This window comes from Ornithodoros turicata, chromosome 8 (assembly GCF_037126465.1).
Source record: "Ornithodoros turicata isolate Travis chromosome 8, ASM3712646v1, whole genome shotgun sequence".
NCBI classification, from domain to species: Eukaryota; Metazoa; Arthropoda; class Arachnida; order Ixodida; family Argasidae; genus Ornithodoros; species Ornithodoros turicata.
In genome coordinates this window covers 20,609,102-20,621,978 of record NC_088208.1, presented here as the reverse complement: position 1 = coordinate 20,621,978, position 12,877 = coordinate 20,609,102, and the positions used below count along the sequence as shown (strand labels likewise).

The 12,877-nt window shown below is 46.2% G+C and overlaps 2 protein-coding genes across 2 annotated transcripts in view; one reads left to right on the top strand and one right to left on the bottom strand.

The window, feature by feature from the left end:
• LOC135366648 (26S proteasome non-ATPase regulatory subunit 1-like) overlaps nt 1–12,877 on the bottom strand; it is a 153,016-nt gene that overhangs the window by 30,898 nt on the left and 109,241 nt on the right. The window lies entirely within an intron of this gene.
• Nucleotides 9,652–12,877, top strand: part of LOC135366647 (5-hydroxytryptamine receptor 2A-like) — a 53,403-nt gene continuing 50,177 nt past the window's right edge. Inside the window, exon 1 of the mRNA XM_064599445.1 lies at nt 9,652–12,014. Coding sequence (XP_064455515.1) covers nt 11,756–12,014 — 259 coding nt within the window. The 5' untranslated portion in view covers nt 9,652–11,755. The remainder of the gene's footprint in view (nt 12,015–12,877) is intronic.

Genomic DNA, 12,877 nt, shown 5'->3' with positions numbered 1-12,877 from the left:
GCATTGCTGGAAGCAGTGTTTACCTCCCCCACGTCGCTACCGGGACTGTATAGACGGTTTGTTTATGCTATCCAGCTGTCATAAGCATTTCACACCAGTTCTGCGTCCCTTGCACGTACGAAACACCTGATCCGTGACCTCCTTCGCCGTGTTGCTTGCCATGCACATACAAAGCAATGTGCATAGCAGAAGAAGAAGAAGAAGTAAAAAGTAGCGGTGGCGCCACCATCGGGCTTCTTCGCGAATTCCTCAGTGCCAAATGTGTGCGAAATCCTTCATTATCCGCCCTGAAGGCAAACAGCTGCGCCCTGATTGGAGGAATGCTGCTAATGTCAACACGAAGGCTTTAGCGGGAGACCTTTGGGAACGGAGCGTGAAAGAAGACTGATTCATAATGCATACGGTTCTCCGATATAAAGACTGGTTGGGGGAAAAGTTTTTCTTCCTTCGACCACACACGGGTTCAGCTGACACTGCGCGAAGGGAGGGAAAACCTGCACCTAATTTAATCCGCGTTAAAAAAAAATAAAAACGAGGCAACGCGTTTTTTTATTTATTCCATGTTAGCACCGCGAAACAACTGTGGCTATGAGGGGCGTACAGATGTGGACAGATGGAGAGACGACAGCGGGAAGGAGTGGGAGGGGGGACAGGGGGGGATAGTATGCGTCCTGGGCCGACTTCAGGGGGAAGAAAACCTCAGACAGCGAAGCCAGCGGTGCAGGATTCAACGGAGAAATAAAAACACTGAAGCCTTCCTTTATTAGGTACAAGCGGTGGTCTGCATTTCGTATTTGCGATGTCCTTGTAGCTTGTATATAAGAGGTTCTCCTCTCCCCCTTCCCCAGAATCAGCTTTGACTCGACTCGGATTAAACCTGATTTCTCCCCAAATTCCAGTCACATATTAGGTTTGGAGCGTATATATGGAGCGTTTACGTATATATATATATAGAAGTTCAAAAAAGACGCGGAAACAGATTTTAGGGAAGTTACAAACACTAGTTTATTACATAGGGAGACGTTAAAAAGTAAAATGGCCAAGGGGTCGACGTTTTGACAGTGGCACTGTCTTCGTCAGGACAAAAGATGCGTAGCTGGTTACACATTACTTAAATAGGTTTGGTACATGACGTCATAATCGGTACAGGCATGCCACAGGCGTTTGTCAATGAGTCAGATTCGGGATTTTCAATGAGTCAGATTCGGGTCAGATTTTTTGAACTTCTGTAAAACTTCGTGGCCGTTTGATAATCCTTTTACCTCACCCTATATATATATATTTATATGTTTGTAACTCAAACGTCGCCATGCCACTGCTCTGGCTATTTTTTTCCTTTTATCTATCTATATATATATATATATATATATATTTATTTATTTTAATTCGGGGGTAAAAATCGGGTAAATCAACATGTGCTCTAAATTCATGCGAATTCGGGTGAAAAAAACTTCCAGTAGCTACGCTAAGTTCGGGGAGAAATCGGGCTCAGTTACTCGAACTAACTGTACTGGTTTGGTACAAACGGTGATGTAACTGCATTTGCCGCAAAACAAGTTAGTGCGCATTCCTACAGACGTCTCAGTTAAGGGCGATTTGCCGGGTAAAAATCGGGATTCACCCTACAGAGGCAACCTTTAATTCGGGGTGCAAATTCGGAAAAGAATCGGGTTAAATCCTAAAACTTCAGGCTCTTATTACGTTGTATATCACGCACACAGTTGATTGTAGCGATCTGCGCGCATGTCTGATGCATATATCACTTGAATGCAACGATAAACTATGCTAAGCTCATTTGATGTTAAAACGTGGCGCGTGTGACTATAATTCGCCAGAAATGTATGTTTGACCAGTCCACCTTTACTTGTGCTCTTGCTGGACAAGAAAAAAAAAAAATCCTGATAATACCCGAATGCATCAATAGTATTCGATTTCATATCGAACTTCGGATCCAGCTCCCGATCCATCCCCGACTCTCCACAAACAAACGAATTCGCAAAAAGTCGAACCCTAACTATATAGAGTCACTAAATAGGAAGCAGAGTAGCGACACTGAGGCACACGGGTGGGCGAGGCCGCCATCTTGTGTCCGGAGCGGCTGCGTCGCCTAGCAACGGGACGCCCATCTTCCCCTTCTCCGTCGGAGAACAGCGCGCAGTCGAGCCATCTCGCAACTGAGGAAACCGGTTTTGGGTGGAGGAGACTCAACATGGACGGCGCGCTCTTGGGGGGGAGAAACCACGTGACACGATCGGCCCAATCGCGGACACCGAACGGCGGCTGCGGCGCTCAAGAAGGAATGCGATAGTCTGCACCCCTATTTAGTGACTCTACCTAACTGCAGCTGCGCAGAACCTCAGTTTAGGTTAACCGCTGTCAAGGCTGCCCGCGTTACAAGTATACTATAATTCATTCCGTATTGCATGGCACAGTCCACCTTCCAATATTCTGGCGACTTCAAACGGAAAGCCTTACCAATCAATCAGGCTCTCTCGAATATTGATGAAGAACGATACAATCTTGCGTCGCGCCAGAGTGTGCGTATAAATTACCTGCGCTCGCAACATTCATTTCCCAATGATTATATCGAAAGCGATATGCGGCCACGCTCGAGAGAAAAAATTGATAGGCGATTAAAAGAAGCTTAGAAGGGCTAGGCGATAAGTAATGAGGGAGTTTAGTTGAGAACAGATGACGCGAATGGATTGGAATATACATGCCCAGTCTCGGGAATAACTTCACGGGGCCGCGACATACGCGGGGTGGTCTCGCGGCCAGTAAGCGGCTTTGAATGAGTATCCGTCAACTGGGATAGCGGGCGCTAACGAACAATAGGAGACGCGCTCGCAAGGAACGTGAGAAGCTTAACGGTACAGCCACAAAGGAGGAAATATATTAAAGGTATATTATTAAAGTGGCACAGATGTCATTTTTCTTCCTATAAAACTAATTAGAAGTCTGATAAGATGCGCCGTGAGAAGTAATTCACACCACAGAGTCATAATTACCGCAGAAATTGAATGTAATACCCCTGTCAGACGTACTAATTTAGTGTCACTTAGTTGAAGTGCACTCCGTCCCGTAATGTCACTTTCACTACGCTCCTGCTACACGGTATAAGCAAGTGTCACTAGCAGTCATGGTGATGACGATGGGCGAGCTTGAACTCCCACCAAACATCGGGGAGTGCACCATACTTTCTCGGTAAAATCGTTTTTGTTACGTCTAGAAACATTTCATAAAGATTTTCTTCGCAGTTGAAGTCGATTTAACGTCATAAATATAATTGTTGGGAACCAACACAAGTACATTTATTTGACAAATTTTCAATCTTCTTCTTCACCTCTTTGGTGGTCTTTACTATGTCTTGCGCGTGCAACTGGCCCGCGATGTCAGCATACACTTTCGCGTTTCGCTTGGTCCTCCCATGTTCTTATAGCATGGGTTTCTATCTCAAACCATGACGCCCTGTCTTTTTTGTCTTCCGTTATTCAGTGCTTCACTGCGGGTATTTCGCGATTTCGCCGGAAACACTTAACCACCGTGCAATGTCAACAAATATGGCTGCCGCGAAGTGGATTACGAACTCTACTGGGCAGTCTGTGAACGAGAGTACCGGTAAATCACGCCAAAAAATTCTTAAGTCTTTCTTATATAAATCAGCGCTGTCTTAACAAACTTGTCCAAATATAATTTCCGGTTGGGTTGTTTCTATCCTTTTCCAAAAATAAGCATTTGTTACGCAATTCCTGCCGTGGAGGCTACGTACTTGATTGTTGCAGGCAAAGTGAAGTGAGTTTGGCGAACTCACTTCATCGTAAGTGTACTTTGCATCTAGTGTCACTAAAAGATGCCGTGTGACTCGTAAAGAATGACACTTATTGCAAGTGTACTCGCTGAAAGTGACACTAAATTAGTACGTCTGACAGGGGTATTAGGCACGCCGTAAAGCGCGACCGTGCGCAACGGTGGTGGAGACCAGTACCAGCCTGTGATCCGCCTGCGACCTCGCGATGACGCTACAGGGTCCGCGCTCGCTGATTGGTTCAGAGAAACGTCGTCTGCTACTCGTCTGTTCGGGGCTCTGAAAAAGCCTTGCTCTTATTGGCTCGGTCATGATTCGGCCGCTCCTTCTCTCCCCAATTATCCGTCGGAACCTGCAAAACTTGTTTACGGCGGCAAAGGGACAGGGCGCTGACCTCCATCGACCAGTCAACCAGAACGCGTGGATCCTGCAACGTCATCGGTGACGTGGCATCATACTCCTCCTCCTCGTTATACCCGAGCGGAGCTAAGTTTATGTGACTTTTCTTTTTTTTTTTTGGGGGGGGGGGGCATATTGCACACATCAAAACCTTTAGTGTTATTCCGTAAAATGACACACACACTTTCACCAGACGTGTTAATCTGAGAATTTTTTGGATGGCCCTCTGTGCTCCATTAAGTACTCAAAGTTGTGTGACAGAAGGAAAGTCCTTCGATTGTGCCTATCTCACAAAATTTTCTGCACCACTTCCTTACAGAAACTGTACATCTTCACATTGTTCGTTTCATATTTCCACGCATATATAGACCCATGCCCCGAAAAAGGTACCGCCTAACATCTGTCGCTCAGAATCATTCCGAAAGTCATTCTTTCCATTAGCTCAAGTCGAGTGGAACCGCCCTTCGGCAGTCTGTTGTAGATATCGCCGATTCTGTCACTTTCCGTAACCATATTCATATTTTACTTACGCAGTCTGTAGCCAAAAATCTTTAACTTTGAATGGTATTTTGTATGAAGCACGGTTTTGTTTTGTTCGGGGATGCGCCAACCGAATCCACGAATCCGCGAATCGTAGGCAGGGATTCGAGATCCGCGAATCCCATTGCTCAAAACAGCGAATCGAATATTTCGAATCCACCAACCACGTTTGTTTCTTTCTTTTTTAAAATCGGCACCTCCAAGCCTGCTTTGGCCGGCGGCCCCCGGTGCGCGACAAAACCACGACATAAAGCTCTTGATATCTAGAAGTTTAAAGGTAACTCGGTTTTGCCTTGATTGTTTCTTAGTTTTATGGTGGGACTCCCGAATTTATGCATTTCCTGTAGTCGATGAACAACATGTCAAATAAGTTACACTTAGGAAGAAGTATATGATGGATGGGTATCGCCGTCGGCGATGAAACTCCCCACCCATCATCCTGAAATAAAGTTGTTGTTGTTGTTCTTCTCCCGAAATTTGTTTTTTTTTATTCAACAAATATATCGAATTCTGCTTCAAAACACTTTTCAGTAGAAGAGATTTTTCCCCAACTTTTTAAACTCTTTTCGAAGAAAGGGTTCGAAAGATTCGTAAGATTCGTGGATTCGCAGAACCTTCCTTGGATCCGAAAAATCCTGGATTTTTGTTTCTCTTACCTGCCTCGTATAATTTTTGTTCATTCAATGTCAACTTGTACATTTGTGTATTATCGACGAATACACCCATGTAATGACCATTCTCGTCCTTTAGGTTTACGAATAATAATAATAATAATAATAATAATAAAAAAAAACAGAACTGAGCACTGAGGTGACCCGCCATACTTTTTTTTTTTTTACAGCTCGTGAAAAGAGCGTACGGGGGAACGAGGGAGCGCCGTGACGTAGCCTGGTCCCCGGGCACGTGACTCGTGACGTAGTGCGGCAAAAGAGGGGAAAATCAACTGCGCAGAAATCAGTTGATTTTCCCCGACAGGACCGTCCACCCACACGCAGCACGCGCGTTTCAGGTATAAGCGGCGCGTAAGCTGAGAGAGAGAGAGAGAGGAAAGGCATGGGGACTTCCCTACGTCACGCGAGGTTCGTGTCGGCCGTCTGCGGCTGCTTTCTCAGACTGTTTTTGTAAATTTGATTGCGCAGTTCACCACAGAGCGAACGTTGCGCGGTGACTGTTGAATTTGACCGATGAATTAATTGATTGAGACTGACGAATGAGACAAGGTTTCGAGCCACGTTAGACGTCACCTCATTTCTCCTCTAAACACGTGACACGTGAGCGGCCAATCATCGTACAGAATGATGCCAACATCAATCCAGGTTTGCGAAGACCGCAAGGCGTAAGCCTTTCTGTGACAGTTGACCCATATACATGAGAGTAAGAAATGGGCCGTTCCCAAACTCGTTATGGACATATCGGGGGAAGAGAAACGATGTAATTCATCACGGTGTCTGGCTAGGAGAGCGTTATGTTGCGTTTTAGCAGTGTGCAGACGCGCAGGACCGATGAAAAAGGAGTATAATAAAAAAAATTTAAAATAACGCGACGGCAATGCAATAACAACGCGATAAAAATGTGCGAAGAGCAACATCCAGACCGCACTTGATGGACTAAATGGCCGCATTTGCCACCATCACATCTCACTGCGTTTCGCGCATGAATGAACTCTTTAGAAGCTCTTGAACGACTCGCATCAATAGCACCCCGTCTACGAGCGGCAACAATCTACAAAATCGCAATACGAGATGGCATACATTAACCAACCGCATGCTAGTTCCATATTACAGTCGGTTCCAATGGGTATAGCCTGTGAGGAGCTATACAATAAAAACGCGCTCTGCCGCACGAAGCTTTCATGTTTCTGGTATACAATAGATTCAAATATAGCACATCGCGCGACCTTGTTCTCCCAAGTATAGCGGCACTGAACCTGGGCCGTTATAAGCCACGCCCTGCGCTTGCTCCTATTGGCTGCGATAGATAACTGCATCACGCTACGTCGGGACAAGTCGCGCGCTCGGACACAGAAACTACAGGTCTACAGCAAGACAGTGTGGGCGCTTAAAAAGCGTGACGTAACAATTAAGAGTCCGCCAATCACGACCGTGCTTTCGGCGGCTGAGGCCATGGAGACGAACTGACACGGAAGCTAACCAAGCTCTTAAGAGACTGTCAATCTGGCTGTCTTTAAAAAAGTTAGTTCCGAATTTTTCAAAAACTAGCTACGTAGTGTTTCGACCAGTACAGAGATCACTTGATCTTGAGAATTCAAGTGTGTATTTTAGTTGTCACAGGCTCTCTCGGGCAGAGTCGGTAAAGTTTTTTGGGTGTCACACTTAATGGTCACCTTAATTGGCAAGAACATGTTAGTTACATTAGAGGGAAAATGTGTTGCGGCCTACAGGCACAGTCGAATGTCAGAACCTTTTTTCCCGCACGCATACTGGTCAATATCTACAATGCTTTGATCCACTCACACTTAAAGGGACAGTCCGGAAAAACCGGAAGTTGATTTTTTTCCAACTGCCACGGAGGCTTACATGCTGTGTGGAAATTTTCAGCTCACAAAATGGCGTGGTTTTCGAGATATCGAATAAAAAATACTCCTCTGAAGAGATCCGGTTTCGTTTTTCTCCCTCGCATACTCCTTGCCCCAAGGAGCCTCTATGTACGTCAGCCGTCACGTGAGCATGACGTCCCCAATGGACAAAGTGGAGCGGAGGACTGCGCCGTTGCTGGGAATGCAGACAGGTGTTTTTGTCTATGAGTGTACTGAACAGAAGGCTGCATCGTGATACCTGTGTTCACGTTGACGCTACTCTGCATTTTAGTCTACATAACGCGTGACTGCTACTCAAAAACAACATAATCGATAAATGCTAGCACGCAAGAATCACCTATCGCGCAAACACGCATGCGCAAATCACGTGCGGCATTGCTTTTATGCACGTCACGCGAGAGCTCGCTGCGGCCTTTACTCAGGACCAACTGCGGCATAGAAAAAAGTCGATTATAAATCGTGCGATACGATTTCTTCTGAAATATTTTGCACAGTTGTTGTGAGGAGTATTAGAAATCATAAGGCGATGTTTCCCAGACCTATGTTTTCGACCGGACTGTCACTTTAAACTATGCTCTCGTGGTATATGGACTAGTCTATAGCAGTGTACTTCAACCTTTGCTAATACGTAGTTCAGAAGCGTGCACTGAGAATCATACTGGCCAAGGGACCCAGGGACTCGATCACACACGCCTTCTCCCTATTTTCGATTATGGATGTCTTTACACTTATCAAATATAAATTAATTTTACTAGTACACCGATTGGTGTACTCCACTTGTGTACTTAGTTCTGTTTCTCTTACATATTACAACACAACTCATTCGCCGCGCAGAACATACATGCACCTTAGAATGCCCTTCCCAAGAACTAATTTTGGTATATATAGATTTAGTTATTGTGCACAAAAGCATGGAATAAATTACCAAAAGAGCTTCGGCAATTAAACAACTTTTTCTTATTTAGACAGCCACTACGAGCACATTTAACTGGGCATTGATACACCGCTATCTTTGTCACTGTCTTACTGCATGATATTGTTGTCGCTAGTCATGCATGTCATTTAATATTACTAGGGCTAGTCATTTTACTTTAGATGTTAGCGTTGTAGTTGAGATAACTATTGCTGATGCTGTGAATTTGTTGTACATCTGTTACAGCAAACCTGTGGTTACACTTTGTGCTGATAGGCTGACCCACGAGACATGTAACGCAGTTTCCATATGGTTTGTCCACACGGGACTACATAACAGGCAGCGGCCTCGTGGTCCCACATTTCATCAGTGTACAAGCAATGTGCCAGTAAATAGAAAGAAAAAAGAAAAACGAGCCGTCATCAGCCACATGGCCAGCCACAAAAAGCCTGTGTTTGAAATCATCTGCGGCGATTGGTTGAAGCAGACGACATCTCGACTTCATATATGCCCACGTGGCAAAGAGGAGGGAGAGGAGGCATTAAAGGATCACTGAGGCAACGCCACGAAGACACAGAAGGCCTGCTTATTAGTGCCTTATACTCTCTCCAATTCACGCGTAGACATATAAAGTCTGGATGTCAACCAATCGCCGCAGAGGATTTCAAACAGAGACTTTGCGTGGCTACCGGTGGCTTCCAATGCGGCCAATGGCAGCCATAGCTTCAATGCTCACTAAAGTGTAGCTATACGCTTAGCTACACAATACATTTCGGAGTTGAGTAATTACATAGCAGAGGAGGTTTGGAAAAAGTGGGCGAAACCAGAACACGGCGTTCATGCATAGTAAGGGTGGGAGCCAACATGGCGACGTTGCGGCTTTCGCTTCTGCAAGGGCGACTCCACCCTACACAGAGGGAGCTACTATTCAGACACTGTATAGTTCGATGGCAATTGATCTCAACGATCATTAAAGAACTTTCCGTGTGGCAAGGGTATGAAACGTCACTTCATTTCTCCTTTAATCAGGCATTCTTCATCTCGATAGCGCGGGTTTTAAATGCAATCAGGTATTGGCGGTCGTCAATAGCGTAAATACTTTGCGCAAACGCCTTCTTCGACACAAAAGACAACAACAACAACAAAAAGGGCTCCACGGAAAGGAAATAAGAAATAATATAATAAAAATAATGTAATGTAATATAATAAAAATATATAATATAAAAATATAATACATAATAATAAGGAAATAAAAAGAAACACTGACACTGGTTTCTGCAGTACGCCGCCGCCGCCGACGCGCCACCGACGACGCTCCGCGCCACACTGACACCAAACATGAATTCTCATCCGCTAAACTCCGGAGTTCTCGCCCGCCGCCGCCGTGGCGCTTCCGTCGAGTCGGGGGTGTTCCGCCGGTTGCAGGCCGCTCGCTCCTGCACCGCGCTTCGGAACGGCCTGTCCGACGGGAAAGTCGCGCGCGCCTCTCTCAGGTTGCCCGCGAAGTCTCCTTTGAGGCTCTACAAGTGTTCGACGTTGCCCCCCCAGGACATGAGGATCCGGCGCGTGTGCAGTGCATTGGATTTCGGGCCGGTGAGACCCCGTTGAACAAGTTCTCGCACAAGAGTAAACCGTCAGGTGTGGAATTTTTGCGAAGCCATTCTATCGTTAAACATTCGAGCGATGCCGTGTTTGTTTATAAAGGAAACTCTCTACGGTGACAACGCAGTGCGTCCAGCGACAAGTTGCTCCTAGGTTATAATTGGGTGCGAAGGGTAGCGGGTACAAAAAGTTTGCTACCCGCTATTACCTTTCTCATCGGATGCTGAATGAATGATATTTTCGATGGATATTCCTGTACGGATACCCTGTCTTCTGCCAACGCTGTCTCGGATATGGAAAGAAGAAACAGGCGAACAAGCAAGCCGAAAACAAGTGTGAGATCCAATCATGTACAGTGAAACGACAACCGACCAATCGGATTACAGCCCTCAGTGTGACGTCGTTGTGTACCGCCAAGAGCCATCGCATGATTCCATCTCCGTTACGTACGCATACGTCACTGAAAGATAAGCAATCCCCAATTTAGCAAATCATCGCGTATTTATACGAGGTGACCTCCTCACGAACGCGCTCATCTGCCTTTGTTTAAACTAAATCGCGCGGACGAGAATTCAATAGCAATAGCGCCGAGAAATAAAAGCCAGCCGTATTTACATATACATGAGCTTATGGTCGATTTGTTCTACAGTCGAGTACTTATGTAAATTCGGGACAATTTGCATGAGTGCGAGTATATAGCGCCGGGTTTATCAACACCGGCGGGAGGAATTTCCCCCGAAAGAAAAATTAAGAACCGGGACTTTCGAAAGCCCGCCATTACGGCGAATGGCCTTAAGTTCTCTCGAGGGAATAGCTAGTGTGTGAAAGAAGAGACCTGCTGACGTTAAGTGAGGGGGTTCAGAAGGCAGTTCCGTCAGTTTAATCGTAAAACCGCTCTCTCTTCTAACAATATTTCAGTACCGGTTCCTTTGTATACAATTCGCGAACATGGACTCCCAATATCGAGAGGTTGTGACCGTCCACGGGAAACTAAAGTAGTCCTCGCAAAACTATCAACATTTCGAGCTAGTCAAACAGGCCACTACGCCTTTCCAGCGAGTTGAGCGAACCAATCCGTAACAAAGAGCCGCTCAAAACACTCCTTATCGAAAGGAGGCTAGCTTCGAAATCACGTTCAGCGTTACTTGACACCGTGTATAGCGCCTCGTCCTCTAGAATGTGCAATAATTATCGCACTAACCTTTCGCCGCGTTCGATAATAACGTTAGTCACACAGGAGAGCCGACTGGGATTTCTCTAACGAGTCGGGGCGTTGATCGTTGGAGACGGCTGACTAGGAACGTGCAATTAAGGGGGACCAACAAAAGTTGCCTGCGAGGCACATTAGCACGAGACCTTCCCTCAAGACCTTATTTTTCTACTTTCTTTTTTTTTTTTTCATCTACGCTTAATCTAATTTACGAGAACTCTCAGAGACTGACTGGGTCGAAGTGCTAAGGGGGGTCTTGCGGAGAGATAGATGCGAACATGTGTAGGGATAGTGAGCTGGAGCGACGCGTCGTCTACAGGCCTGACTTTTTACCAGACGTCTAAACGGGATACGTATTGAATACGTATCCGTATTCAATGAAATCGTTCTTCTCAACAAGAAAGTTATACTAACCGCTGTCGCAAACTAACACACAATGATCTTGCATCAGAATATCTCGAAGCCTTGACCATCGAACATATTTTTGCGCAAAGAAACGTTACCTGTAGACACGCAAAACAACGCTGTGTTCACAAAAGTGCTGCCTTGAGAACAACTTCGCTCAACCGCAAAAAAAAAAACCTTCCTCGTTGCCCAGAGCAAACAAACCATTGCGACACTCTAATGTCACGTAGTCAAAGGGACAGCAGAAGTCGTCGTGTCCCTCCGCTGTGGGCTTGCGGGAGTGCCCCGTAAGTGAGGGGAGTGTCTACTCCCCGCCCCCTACTCATGGAGGAGTCGCACGCCCTGCGAGTCAGCGACGAGGACTCGAACCCCGACCCAGACGCTCCCGTCTTCAACTGGAGCGCCCTGGCGCTGAGTACCGTTCCAGTGGCCGGCGTTCTGGGCAACAGCCTAGTCGTCCTTGCCGTCTGGCAACAGCGGCGGCTACAAAATGTCACGAACTTCTTCCTCGTCTCGTTGGCTGTTGCAGACCTCATGGTCTGCTTGGCGGTCATGCCGTTTGGAATCATCGACCAGTTCTACGGTGAGCATTGTGTTGGTGTGTTCTTGCCACGACCTACTTAGATTAACACAACCATGTCATAGACACCCCTTCCCAGCGCCGCATTTGGAAGCTAGCGGTGGCGCTACTCATCGGCCCATCAAATTTCCATGGTCCAATCATGATGTAGATCTCGCGGGCGGATGAGTAGCGCCTCTAGCGGATCGTGAGGACAGGCTCCTCATAGGGGTTGCCGGTTATTGCTTCCTCAACTTCTACAATACTTTGTACCTCAGCTTACCTGAGTATTTTTGTACAAGCGGTGGATGTCCCGCGAGAGATGCTTCTTTCTAAAGTTGATTATTATCATCATTCTACGCGTTTTCATAGGAGCTGTTGCTGTCGTCTGCTACGGTAGTCGTACGTCCGCATCTGGGCGTTCAAAATTCAAATTTCCATGGTCCAATCAGGATGTAGACCTCGCGGGCCGATGAGTAGCGCCTCTAGCGGATCGTGCGGACAGGCTCCTCATAGGGGTTGCCGTTTATGACATGGTCGCTATAATCTAGTAGGTTCTTGCATGGCCGGCGTGCGTGAACTTCTCAGGGATCTTGCAAGGTGAATGATCTCCTGAGAAACACTGATTGAGAATGCGGACACGCACTATAAGGTGTGCCCTAGGGCACCCTTACATGAAAAGTATAGTTTGTGTTGTAAAACATTGCCGTTGAGGAAACAGTCGCAGACTAGCTTAAACATTATGTAATATCACTAACAAATGTAAAACAGGGCTTCGTTTCACAATACTGTAAACGTGTTTTTATTCGCCATGTATTAATTGTCGCGAATCGCGCATTCAGTCATTTGAGAAGTTATTCGCGAGTATTTCATTTCGCGATTCCAGG